Here is a 14157-nt window from a genome sequence, read left to right on the forward strand (position 1 = left end):
ATCTGCAAATGTATTCACTTCAACTCATTATTGTTTCCAGATCATTTATATTTTAAAAATCACCAGTTTCAGCACCATCGCCCATTGAAAAAATTAGCCATTTAACCCTACTCTCTTGTTTTCTATCTTTTAACCAGTTCCCATTCCAGAAAAAGCATGGCCTAGTATTCCATTTTTAATTTTTTCAAGAGTCTCTCATGAGGGCTTTTATCAAACATCATCTGAAAATCCAGATATACTACCCCCTGGATTCTATATTTGGCTCCCAGATTAGAGTGTGTGCCCAAGATGCATGTGCAAATTAACGAGCCATTATCAATAATTGGGTGCTAACAACCAGTTAATTGGCACTCATTAAAATTTGCACATGCATCTGGCTGCACACTATAAGGCAGGGCTCAAATCCCAAGTACTAGGTCACCATTGTGCCTAGAAATTTCATCCTGGCGCCCGGGATTTCTTACCTCCGATGTGGGGGGTTTTTTTTCTCCACAGTGTTGTCTCAAACTCCTTCTCTCCCCCTGCACAATGATTGGATTCTGCAGAGAGCCATGCAAAGTATGAAAAAGGAGGACGGATTGAGCCAGCCGGGTTTTACTTCCATTGCTTGTTAAGCCAAAACACAATCCTGTGTCAGGTCCTTTTGCTTTCTAATAAACTACAGCCTTGAGAATCCACCAATTGTACATGTGCTTAAGTGTTAGAAGACTCATCCGTTGACCTTACTGTTTGTCCCCATTGTTTAAAATAACCATTGGGGAAGCCCAGGTCATTTCTTAAAAAAAAAAAAAAAAGGCAGACCAAATGACAGCCAACACCATTAAAAGGTGAGGTGAAACAGGCTATTATAGGCACAAGAACAGCTTTCAAAAAATGGAAATGGATCCAAATGAAGAAAGCAAAAAACGGCATAACGCTTTGCCAGTGCTTCATAAGGAAGCCAAAAACAGAATTTGAAAAGAAACTTAAGAATATAAGAATAGCCATACTGGTCAGACTGATGGTCTATTTTGCCCAATATCCTGCTTCCAACAGTGGTCAATCCAGATCACAAGTACCTGGCAGAATCCCAAAGAATCTCAAGATTCCATGCTACTGATTCCAAGAATAAGTAGTGGCTTTCCCTGTGACTATATTAATAGTAGATTACAGACTTTTTCTCCAGGAACTTGTCCAAACTTTTTTTTTTTTTTTAATTCTGATATGCTAACTGCTGTTACCAAATCTTCTGGCAATGAATTCCAGAACTTTATTATTTGCTGAGTGAAAAATATTTTCCTTGTGTATTAGTGTTTGGCAAGTTTTAAATGTTTTGTGTCTGTTTTTTCTTGTAAGCTCCATAGGGCTAAAGCTGCACTACAGATCAGTAGCGCACTGTGAAGAAGCCAATTCTATTCCCATGGACTTCTTCATATTCAGTGTGCCCTAATCAGCTTTGTAAAAGGAGCCATTAGTGCTAGGCGGGGTATAAGTTTTAATAAATAAATAAATGTGTTAAGTATTACCTTGTAACTTCATGGGATGTCCCCTAGTCTTTGTACCTTTTTTTTTCTGTATAGACAAAAATTCATAATAAAACTTTTCAGGTACATTAGAAGCAGAATGCCTGTTACAGAATCAGTTGAACCAATAGGTCATTAAGAAGTAAAAGGGGCACTCGGACAGAACAAGGCCACAGCAGGGAGACTAAATTAATTCTTTGGTTCAGTCTTTAATGAAGAGGATACAAGAGAGTTATCCATGCCATAAATGATATTTAAAGATGATTGTTATAAAGGAATTGAAACTAGACAGTTGCACAGGGACAGAAATTTCACCCAGACCCACTCGTACTTGCTAAGATCCATTCCATCCCCACAATTAATTTCCTCCATCCCCACAGGAGTCAACACTATTATTTACTTTCTCACACCTCTCTGTTTCCTCCCAACCCCAACAGCCTCCCGTGAGTTTTTGGGTGGTGTTCACTATTCAACCAACGAGTGTTTCAAGCCCCAGTTGGTGATCTAGCTGCCTCTCTGGACATTCTAAGCCTCTATATACGTTTCAAGCCTCATTCTATAGATTATGCAAAGATAGCCCCAAAAAGTCAATAAAATGAAATAAAAGTTGCTTATTACCAGTCTCTAGTGGTAATAGGGCAATAAAACATTAAATCATGATAAAAAAAAACACTAAGTATATGATTTTATTTCTCTTCTCCTTTCATGCTTATGAAAGTACAAACCATGATGGTTCAATGATACACTGTTGCATGCTGTTGCATTAGATGAGATTTTGCCCAGTATAATACATTTTTGTGCTGTACCTTTTTCTGTTTCATACAGCTTTTGCCCCTGCAAGTTCAGATCCAAGCACTGACTGAATTAGTGTATAACTTAGAAACTAGCCATCAAAAAGCAAAGTTCCCTGGCAACAAAGTGCAAAATAATTGTGACATTTAGAAAACACTGGTTCAGATGACGTATTTTGTTTATTATCAGGACATTATTAACAGGAGACAGATTTTATAAACATAAATTTTGCTAGTTCTAAATGCCCTGAAATATCACATACCTGTGAACTGCAAGCATCTTGCATTAGGATGGAAACCACAGGACTTGGCTGCATTACCCAGGCCAAAGCTCTTGATGTTTCATTACCACATAGCACACTAATCTTTGAGGTAATTAAGGTAGGTCAAGCCAGTTAACATTCCAAAACACATGTGAAGAAATGTTACTACTACATGGAGTGCTAAGGTCTTGGGTTGTCAGCTACAGCTGAATGGGCTAAGGGCACCACTCAACAAGTGTAATTGCTTTCTTATTGCACTCCAAACGTTACTTAAAGAGGAAAGCTTAATTATACCCCCCTGATAAAGTTTCTTGGTAATTGTTTCTATCACTTTATACACAGAATACATGATAATAAGTCTTGACCAAAAGCAGAGATACTCATGCACATTGATTATACAAATGAAACATCGTTTACACATAATTCAGTTTGTCATTTTGTTCAGTGAATTTTGGTGATAGCTTCATGAATGGATTCAGCCACATAGTCCAAGTTCTTGGTGGTTAGCCCACACATATTAATCCGGCCACTGGCCATCAGGTATATATGCTTCTCTTTAATGAGGTACTCAACTTGCTTGGCTAGAAAATAATGAACAGAAGTTGAAGAGGGTAGGATGCTCATGTATTCTGTGAAGAAATTCTAGTTACATATACAAATAGGACCACAATATACCCATATGTCCCCATCTCATTTATACCCATTCTTTCCATTAATTACAGAAAAAGACAGCTTAAATGTACCCTTTATAGTCCAAATTATCCAAATACTAGTAAAAAAGGCCCATTTCTGTAAGAAATGAAACGGGCGCTAGCAAGGTTTTCCTTTGAGTGTGTATGTTTGACAGAGTGTGTTTGACAGTGACTGTGTGAGAGAGAGAGAGAGAGAGAGATTGAATGTGCGAGTGTGTTTGACAGTGACTGTGTGAGAGAGAGAGAGAGAGAGAGAGATTGAATGTGCGAGTGTGTGTGACAGAGTGTATATGTGTGTGTGTGTGAGACAGAGAGACTGATAGAGTGTGTGTGTGTTTGTGTGGCTGACTTAGTATGTGGGGCAGGTGGCAGAAAGGGGATAAGGCTTGAAGATAGGTCTGATATAGGGGCTGAATGTGAGGTTTGGGATGACAAAGGGGGCTTATCCTGGCAGATAGTGGGTGTGACAGAAGGGGGCTGACATTAGGATAGATAAAAGGGTGCTCAGAGATAACACAGAGACTGAGAATAAGGATCTAATGCTGGACCCTGGGGGCAAGACTGGACTTTGCGCCCCCCACCCCCCCAAAAAAAGACTTTCTTGTATTGTATTAGACAGGCAGAGAGTATGTGTTAGTCATAGGGTTGTCACCTCGCCAGTTAAGAGAGTAACGTTGTGCTGGTTTGCCTCCCCGATTGCATTCTTGAAATTCTAATTTCCCAAATGTACTAAGTTATGTCCAATAAAAAAGGTATCATCTTATTTTCTTTTTCATGTTTTATTTTGTTTTATTTCTATTGATAACCAAATAAGTTTAAACCCGCATTTCCGTACATGGGACAAAACCAGAGCTGGATCACTGTTCTTGGTCTGACGTAAATTAGGAGGCAAACCTAGCCCTCCAACGCACTTACATCCAAAACTGCAATCAACTTTATAGAAATATCCCCAATGAACGTAGGTGGAAAGTATTCCCCTCCCTGTGCATATCCTAGAAAAGTGAGCAGCTCATCCGGGTCGACCAAACAGGCTGATACTGATGCATCTTATCAACCTGTCTGTGGAGCTCAGGTGAATAGCACCGGTTAGGTCAGGTCTAGGCCCCAGGGCCCTCCCGCTCCTACCTCCGATAATGTTCCTGATAAGAGACACGTGGCCCGGACAGTCCACCAGCGTGAACTGCAGCGTGTGTTTGCCGCTGGTGCCCAGGTGTTGGGGTACGGGCACCGCGAAGGAGAACCCCAGGTCCAGGGTGATGCCCCGCTCACGGCTCTACGGGTTCTTGTCGAAGGCCGCCGTGGACACGGTCATGCTCAGAGCCAGAGACGTCTTCCCACTGCCGATGTGACCCAGGACCCCCACGTTGAAGTTGAGTATTTTCCCTTCCACAGAGGAGGGACCCAGGACCCCCACTTTGAAGTTGAGCATTTTCCGTTCCGCAGAGGGGGGGGGGGGGCCACGTGCACAGAGGTGGATCGGCGGGGCCAGTCAGGGCTGGGGAGCGTAGCAGCATGGGTGGAGGTATCACCAGGAAGTTTGTGCGCATCTGTGACTGACATTCAGGCATATTTTCAAAGCACTTAGCCTTCCAAAGTTCCATAGAAACCTATGGAACTTTGGAAGGCTAAGTGCTTTGAAAATATGCCTCATTGTGTGTGTGTGAGTCAGAGGGGTACGGGGCGGGCGGAAGTGTCGATTTTGGAGGGGGTGGGTCGACATGCACGGAGGGGGATGGGCAGGGCCAGAGTTGGCGGGGGGAGGGTATCGGCAGTTGGGGGGGGGGGGGGTTGGATCAGCTGTGAGGGGTTTTTCCCCCCCACCCCATGATCTCGTCATAATGGGCCAGTGACGTGTGCCTGATCTACGGAGCCTAGCAGACCAACTCCGAAAGAGCCATGGTCTGAGGCAGCAAGAATAGAATGTTGGAGGTGAGAATTATTATATAGGATAACATATTGCCAATTCAATTTAAACCACTCCTGACAAAAACAAGGTATAGCATAAAAATGCTAGTTGTACATATATATTGAGGATACTCAAATTCAGTCAACAGAACACTACAGAAAATGGATACCACTTTCAAAGCCAGACTAATCATAGGGAATAGGGTAAGTGTACACTAAAAAGCTCTGCTCTCTGATCATTTATAGGTACATCTTTGCTATGTGGTCAACTGTGGAGATGTCAGACTTCACTTTAATAAAATGTAAATATACTGCATGGTTCCAACAAGAGTAAGTCACATGCAACTTTCTTCAAATCAATCACCTTACTTTCTAATTCTTCCTACTTTCTTACTCATCTATATGTTACAACTTTGCCTTACCCTTCACTACCAATTATAATGTTCTAGTACATATTGTGTTGTCATTGTAAGTAGTCAACCATGCCATACTTCATATTGTTGTTCGAATATTTTTACTGCTCTAATTGCCTCCTGCTTATGTTTGATCTATTCTTACTGTACACCGCCTTGAGTGAATTCCTTCAAAAAGGCAGTAAATAAATCCCTTACCAATTCCTCTAAGGAAAGATGATTTTGCAGATACACTACAGACTACTTATTTCATTCACAATTAGTATATGTGTCACTGAGCAAGCTACGGATTTCATCAAGGAGCACAAGATTTGGTTATGTGTCTGTACTTACGGTTCAGGCCAGTGTAGCTGAACATGCCAATCTGGTCAGTAATATGATTCCAAGTGCCTGGGGTTCCACGTTTCTCCAGCCGAGATCTGAGTTCTGACCTCATCAACAAAACTCGATCTGCCATAGTCTTCACATTATGTTTCCTAGAATAAAAAGAAAGTGTTTGTAACATAAAATAGTTGTTCTCATTCCCAACACAAGCAGTCATGTACTAACTACTTCAAATAAAGTTCTTAGAACCATCATCATATATTAAAAATCAGTTCTTACCACTCAGCAAACAGATCAGAGCTAGTAAGGGTGGTGGCAACAATACGAGCTCCCTGTGATGGTGGGTTTGACCACGTGGTGCGGGCAATTTTCTCCATCTGAGAAAGGACCCGCTGAACATTCTCTGTGTCTTCCCCCACAATAGTCAGATTTCCCACTCTTTCATCTGGAAAGGGAAATAGAGACACACTGAGTGGCACTGTTCTCTGATGCACACACACTATCCCTCTTAACAGTCCTTGATCCCCAGATCATTACATCCTATACAGAAAGTGAAATACATCCGATAATATATTCTGGAATTTACTGATAGAACTGGACCATTTAGTAAACTGCTTTCATTTGGTTCCATTATCTAGAAAGGCAGTATATCAAATCTTTAAATTAAATAAATAAATGGATGATCTGAAATTTGGCAGATTTCATGCTAAAAACTGCAGGATCAAACATTTAGGTTGCAAAAATTCAAAGGAGAGTGGTACAGTATAGGGAGTAAAGTTCTGTGAATAAAAACAGCGGGACCTGGGGGTGATCACATCCAATGACCTTAAGGTGGCCAAACAGGCAGAAAAGGTGACAGCAAAAGCCAGAATGATACTTGGGTGCACAGTGAGAGGAATACCAGCAGATGGTATCGTGTCTGTGCATATCTCTAGTGAGAACTAATTTGGAGAACTGTGTGTATAATTCTGGAGAAAAGCACCTTCAAAAAGATATAAACATGATAAAAGTCGGTCCAGAAAGGCAGCTACTAAAATGGTCAGTGGTCTTGCTCATAAAGCAGACTTAAAGATCTCAGTATGTATACTTTTGATGAAAAGGGGAGAGGGGTGATATGACAAAGAATATCTAAATGCCTCTATGGCATAATAGAAAGGAGGTGGGCGTCTCACAATTTAAATTACTTGGATTTTGGTGCAAGCACTAGTTTTGGCACAGGTAGATTATTGTAACGCAGGCTGTAAAGGGTTAGTGATAAAGAATTGCAGACAGCTCAGAATACGGCGGTATGTGTAATTTTTAAGGTTTCACAATACAAGACCACGACACCTTTGCTTTGCCCTGGCTCCCAATTAAGGCATGTTTGGCTTTTAAACTGTGTATATCATTATTTGGCATGGCTACAGGTTATATGCAAGGTTTAGTCAAACTTTCGATTCAAAATGCAGTATTGGGTTCAAGGGACTATCTGCTTCTTCATTTTCTAAGTTTTTTCTGAAGAGTTTGCTTACTAAGGAACTAAATGGTAGAATTCTCTTCCCAAGACCATCAGATGCATAAATACTAATTTGTCAATTTGTAAATGGTTAAACACTTTCCTTTTTAGAAAATATTTAGTAATAGATGGTCAACAGGTATCCTTTTTATGTGAACCCAATAGTTCTGTGGCTTAGTAAAAGGAGCCCTCAGCATAACAAAGCTCCATAGTAACCTATGGAACTTTGTAAGTCTAAGTGCTTTGAAAATGAGCCCCAATATCAGCAAATCAGGTCTAGAGTTTGTATATTCCTCTGAAATATACTACATTATGAAACCACGTTTAGATCCAAAATTGACTTCCACTGCAGGAATGAGGTTAAAATTCATTTTTCAATTATCCAGTCCATATGGATACTCACTGTACAATCCAAAGTTCTTTGAGAATGACTGAGCACAAAACAGCTCAAACCCCTTCGACTCAAAGTAGCGTACAGCCCAGGCATCCTTATCCAGGTTCCCAGAGGCAAAGCCTTGGTAGGCCGAGTCGAAAAATGGAAACAGGTGCCTCACCTGGGTTGGAGGGGAAATCCATGTATTTATTTATTTATTGACTAATACTCGCTATTCTGCCTCACAATCAATAAGGAGGCAGTTGCAATCATAAATTAGGTAATTTAAAGTTATAAAACATACAGTCAAACAGTAATAAAAAGCAAATAACATTCATTCCTCAGTATAATTAATATTTTTTATTACTCCAGGAAAACCTCTCCTTCTCCTAAATAGTGGCCAAATAACCATGCTTTCAGTATTTTTCAATAACACAAATAATTTCTATTTTCATGTCAACAGCAAGAGAACTCCACAGCACAGGACCATAACACCTAAACATCAGCCTCCTAGAAATAGCTGCCTTACCTCTGAACGGAAAGGAATATACAACATCTTCTGTGATTACCTCACACTGTTGTTACAGTGCATATGTCACCAACAATACCGTCAAAGTAGCTCCCAAATAAACTGACACTTAAATTGACCCATATCAAGATCTTAAATATAGTCCAAGCCCTAAGAGGAAGCCAATGTAAAAATCTCTATAAGGAAGTCATATGATCATATTTCCATGTTCTAAAGCTTAACTCTGCTGCAGTATTTTGAAATAACTGAAGCTATCAAACAAACCATAATACACTACATTCCACCAAGACAAAATAAATAGGACCACCAACTTTCTGAATTTTATAAAAGGTCTACGACAAATTTGCCACAAACTGTCAACACTGATGAAACTACTTCAGAAATCTGTGACTGAAACATCAAGTGCTCATCCAAAAGAGCACCAAGGGGCCCTTTTACAAAGGTGCATAAGGGCCTACATGCTTGCAGCCTGCGTCAAATCGGCATTATCGCCTGGCTAGCACGTGCACCTGACGGTAATTCCAAGTCTGGCGTGCACCAAAAACTCACGGTAGAAAATCATTTTCTATTTTCTACTGTGGGGACATTCCAGGCAGTAATCGGCAGTTAGCACGTGCTGGACAGTTACCGCGCAGGTAACATGTGAGCCCTTACCGCCAAGTCAATGGGTGGCATTAAGAGCTCAGGCTGTAAACTGACGCGCTGTGGTTTTCATTTTGCCGCACATCCATTTCCCGGCCCCAACCCCCCCCCTTTTTCCCCAGATGCAGTGGAGAAATAGTCCAGTACGCATCCAATACACGCACCTACACTACCGCAGGCCACTTTTTGGCGCACCTCTGTAAAAGGGCCCCCTAAATTTCTCAGAGGGCCACACAGTCTTTGTTTTATATCTGCAACAACTGGATTTATCCGCAATCCTCTTCCTCTTCAACTAAAGCTGTACAGCATCTGTCTTCACTGGATTTGATTTCAACTGATTGTTTTCTTCCAACCATTCCAGAAAAACAAAAATTGTGTCAAATATATATTAGTTCTCTAACAAAGAATCAACTACACAATATAGAGGGATATAACCTGAACAAAAATAAAATTACGGGTGCTCAAATTTTAGGAGACCTCTGAACATCGGAGGTCCTTCAACTGTATCATCGCACCCCTCAATTTAACAAAACAAACGTGCCCACTGAAAAAATATTAAAATCACATTGACTTATCTTAGTTGCTAAATCCATATAAAAGCATCCCTGTAGCTCAAAATCTTGGCATTACTACAGTCCAACAGTTCCAAAATATTCTACAGACAAGTATTCAATCTGTGGATTCCAAATCCCTGATTCTTACCCACTCAAAGAAGCAGAAATATGACATTCCAGTTTATGTTGGGTTTTTTTTTTTTTTTTTTTAAACAATGTCACCCAACGGCACCATTTAAACATTGAACAAAAGTGGTAAAAAGTACAGACCCCTGGGGAATGCCATAAGGCAGTGGGCAAATAGAGGGAATCTCATTTTGCCAAGAAACAATAATACTCTTTCCAGGCAGAAATGATCGAAACCACTGTTCTCTTGAGACCAATGTAGGAGATGCAGCTCTATTTTTCTTAGGGGAAATCAGAATTACAGCTTCATATAAGCAAGTTTGGCCCAGCTTCCCCCCTCCCCTAAACCTGGAATTATTACCCTATTTAAGTAACACATATATACTCTACAGAAATGTGATAATGAAATTATACGCTGTATTTCAAAATAACGGGACCCCTTTTATTTTTTTCTATAACAAATAAATGGCCGGGTTATACAATAATAAAACTTGGTTCTCAAACAGGACTATGACAGAGCTACAAAATGACCATGCAACCAGCATATAAGCGTGATAAACATTCTTTGTAAACTTCACATAATAAAGTTACTTCAAAATGTCACATGAATAAATGAAAACAATAAATAAGAACACTAAGAGGTCCTTTTACTAAGGCACACTAATGGATTTAGTGTGTGGCAATCATTAGCACACGCTGCCATGTAGCAAATTATATTTCCATGGGCTGCATAGTATTTAGTGTGTGCTAATCATTGTGTGCGTTAGGTGACATGCAGCCCATAGGCATACAATGGGCTGCTCAGCATTTAGCATGCACTAAATACATTAGTGCACCTTAGTAAAAGGACCCCTAAGAATGTTATATTCAAAATTAATTTGCATACAAACTTTTTTTCGAAGTTATTTGCACTGTCAATTTGAAGTGCAAGTATGAAATGCAGACCCACTACATGCAAAGACAGAGTGACCTCCTGACTTAAATCTTCAACTTGGTTAATAACGTTGACAGTGAGTGTGCTTTGAAGTCAACTGCTACCGGAGCAGCTTCTGAAATTGCTCAGGGCACTAATGCCCTTTTTCCAGGACACGGCAAAAAATGACCGAGGACGTGCCCAAAAGATGTGCCTGCACTGCTGCAAGCCACGTTTTACCTAGGCTTAGTGAAAGAGCCCCTTAAAGCATTGCCACCATCTAGTGATTATCATCATGATACACTCAGATGCAATTTTCCTTTAAACATAAACAGTTTCCAAAGTTTTCAGTTAGGAGGATCTGATCCTTATTAAAAACTAGTAAAAAAGCCCCGTTTCTGATGCAAATGAAACGGGGGCTAGCAATGTTTTCTTCTGTGTGCATGTGGGAGTGTGTGTGTCCCTGCCCTCTGGCCTCTCTCCCCTCCCCCCTCTGAGTCCTTCACTGTTACAGAGCCAGCGATTTGATTTCGTGCTCTGCTGTTTTCCTTCACTGACTGTGTTACAGAGAGGGCAGGGCAGACACTCATAGGGAAACCGGATATCTCGCCCCCTTCACACTTCCGGCTGGAGGCTTCATAGAACGTTGGTGTTGCCTTTTATATAGAGAGATCTGTATCTGGCAAAAGTTTATGGTTCTCATAAACTGGTGCAAGAGTTTCCAGAAAAGAGGTGGAAGAAGGTAAGCACAAAATATGTTTTGAAGAAATTGTGAGAAACAGGCTCAACTGATTGCCAGTCAGGAAGCAGCAGGGCTCGATCAGCTCGCACTGAAGAAAACACTGCGACAGCAGAAGAACCAGGTAATGAAGTGACATCATTTAGGTGAGTTGGCCAGCATGAGTGTAGGCTTATTGCAAATTTATTCAGGATGATATATGCTGAATTTTACTGAAATTGGTCAAGTTTTGACAGAGTTAAGCAGAAAACAAGCTTTGTATAGGTTTTGTTGTTGTTGTTAAATACAACGTAGAAGAAAAAAAAAGGTCCCATTATTTTGACACACGATGTACAATCAACAGGCAAAGCAACAAACTAAAACAAAATATCCCCACTGTGCTTGTTTCTCTTTTAAGCTGTTAGTATTGAACCCCAAAGACTCTATAAATTAGATGTACTGTGTACACGTCTCAGAAAGATCCACGCCAGTCTATTTCTATTAATTATAGTATTTCAATGTGGCATCATCCACAAACCCTAAATTCATTTAGAATTTTGATGAAATGATACTTATGGTTTCTATCACTGTATTCCACGAGTAGAAACAGTGCTGCAGCAGCAATTTAAAACTTTCTTGGGTCCATTCTACACACAAAACATACTTGTAAAATATAAGATGGCAACTAACTGCTCTACAAATTGAGTGCAAGTCATTGTTGATTTTTTTTTTCTTGTCTACCTTCATAACCTCTGCAATCTTCTTCCATTCATCTGGAGTGGGGTCTGTTCCAGTTGGATTATGTGCACAGGCATGAAGGACAACGATAGAGAAATCTGGTGCACTCTTAAGTGAAAAAAAGGACATTTTTCAGTTACTTTGAAAGCACGTGATAATATTCTTGCTCAATACAAAAGCAGCTACGGTAATACACTGATTACCCATATTGACAAAAAAAAAAAGCTAACTAATCCACTTTTTCTCCCCCCCCCCCCCCTTGCTTTTTTGTAGATAGTCAAACCCTTTTTAAAATCATATCTTAACCATGTTTCTCTCCCACACCTCTACAACACAACAGCTCCAAGGAACACCGATTTACATTTAGACTCAGGGGCAGACTGAGAGTGGTCTGGGCCCCCGGGCACTGAGGGTGGTCTGTGCCCTCCGCCCAGCTGCTGCCCGACACACACCCTACTGTCGCCCCCCCCTACCGCCGCAGCCAACACTCCTGCTGCCCTGGTCCTACCTGAAGGGCCTTTGTAGTCTAGTGGTCTCTGGGGGGGAGCATGTTCTTTCCTGCCCACTGTGCTGCCATTATTTCCCCGCCTGCCAGCGCCACTGTGCTTTCGAAATGGCAGCCGAGACTACCCGCGGTAGTCTTGCAGGTCTTGACAGTCTCGTGAGATTTCCGCAGGGTGTCTCAGCTGCCATTTTTAAAGTATGGCGGTGCTGGGCAGGAGGAATAGCAGCAGCACAGCGGGCAGGAAAGAACATGTTCCCCCGGCAGAGGCCACTAGATCACCAGCCTTTAAAGGTAGGACCGGGGAGGGCTGTAGTGCAGAGCCTCTGGGCCCTTGGGCACTGTCCAGTTGCCTAAATGGTCAGTCCGCCCATGTTTAGACTTGAGAGAAACCTCCTTCTAGTTCAATCACTACAGTGCTGCTTGGTCTGACCCCTGCTATCAGAATTGCTCATATACACTCCACTACAATTCATCTAAAGCAATGATTCTTAATGCCTCCTACCTCCCTATCATCCCCATCCCTCCCTCCCCCCACCCCCAACAGTTACTAGTAGTTTCCCTGGTGACTAGTGGGGAAGGAGGATAAGAATGATCCTCTGTTTCTCCTGACTCATCGATGCCTAGGTTCAAAAGGTGCAAAATCTCCCTAGCAATAGTCCACTAGGATTCAACGGAGCACGTGTAAACCATGTTTTGCATGAAGAAAAACTGCATGGGTATAGCCGCATTGAGCCTCCGATGAGCGGGAAAGCGCGGGATACAAATGTAATAAATAAATAAATATACATGTTTACAAGTAAGTACACCATCAAGAGCATATGTTCTTTAACGCAACAAAAGCATTCAAAGGGCAGAGCTAGGGCACAGCCGGGCTGGAGTTTATATAATACAAGTAAAAAAGGCCCGTTTCTGGAACGAATGAAACGGGCGCTAGCAAGGTTTTCCTGGGAGTGTGTATGTTTGAGAGAGAGAGAGAGCCAGAGTGAATGTGCAGGTGTGTGACAGAGTGAGACTGTGTGACAGTGTGTGAGTGAGAATGAGAGTGTGTGACAGGGCCCCCTCCCCTATTCCTAATGCCCCTCACCCCGTTCCCTCCCCTCCTTTTCCTCCTCCTTCCCACACTTTGGGTTCCTTAAGGCTTTCAAAAGTCTATGTACCCCCGTGGCCCTAACGCCCAGTATCCGGATACCCCACCGCTTTCCTCCTCACCCCTCCCCCAAGATGTAATACTTTCACGTCCTTCATTTTTTTAAAAAAGTGTCCTATCTACCCTGTGTACAAATGCCCGGCATTCAGATTGTGCTGCTCTCATAAATTTTCATTTCTTTCATTCATTCAGAACTTGCCCCCCCACCTGAACACTTTTGGTTCCTTCAGTCTTTTAAAACTCTCCTATGTACCCTGTGTGCTAATGGCCAGCATTCAGATTGTTTTCCTTTCCCAAATGTTCATGTCTTTAGGTCATTCACAACTCCCCCCCCCCCTTCTCCAGTTTAACACGTTCGTTTCCTTCAGTCTTTTAAAACTCTCCTATCTACCCTGTGTCCTAATGGCCAGCATTCAGATTGTTTTCCTTTCCCAAATGTTCATGTCTTTCAGTCATTCAGAACTCCCCCCCTCCCCCCATTTAACACTTTCGGTTCCTTCAGTCTTTTAAAACTCTCCTATCAACCC

General features: G+C 41.6%; 1 protein-coding gene across 1 annotated transcript in view; it reads right to left on the reverse strand.

The window, feature by feature from the left end:
* Window positions 1-2454: 2454 nt before the first annotated feature.
* The window catches only part of GOT1 (glutamic-oxaloacetic transaminase 1), a 50384-nt gene continuing 38681 nt past the window's right edge, over window positions 2455-14157 (reverse strand). Inside the window, exons 5-9 of the mRNA XM_030202920.1 lie at window positions 11982-12086; window positions 7789-7939; window positions 6170-6335; window positions 5900-6042; window positions 2455-3137 (exon numbers count right to left, since the gene is read on the reverse strand). Coding sequence (XP_030058780.1) covers window positions 2998-3137; window positions 5900-6042; window positions 6170-6335; window positions 7789-7939; window positions 11982-12086 — 705 coding nt within the window. The 3' untranslated portion in view covers window positions 2455-2997. The remainder of the gene's footprint in view (window positions 3138-5899; window positions 6043-6169; window positions 6336-7788; window positions 7940-11981; window positions 12087-14157) is intronic.

The sequence above is a fragment of the Microcaecilia unicolor genome, chromosome 5 (assembly GCF_901765095.1).
Source record: "Microcaecilia unicolor chromosome 5, aMicUni1.1, whole genome shotgun sequence".
NCBI classification, from domain to species: Eukaryota; Metazoa; Chordata; class Amphibia; order Gymnophiona; family Siphonopidae; genus Microcaecilia; species Microcaecilia unicolor.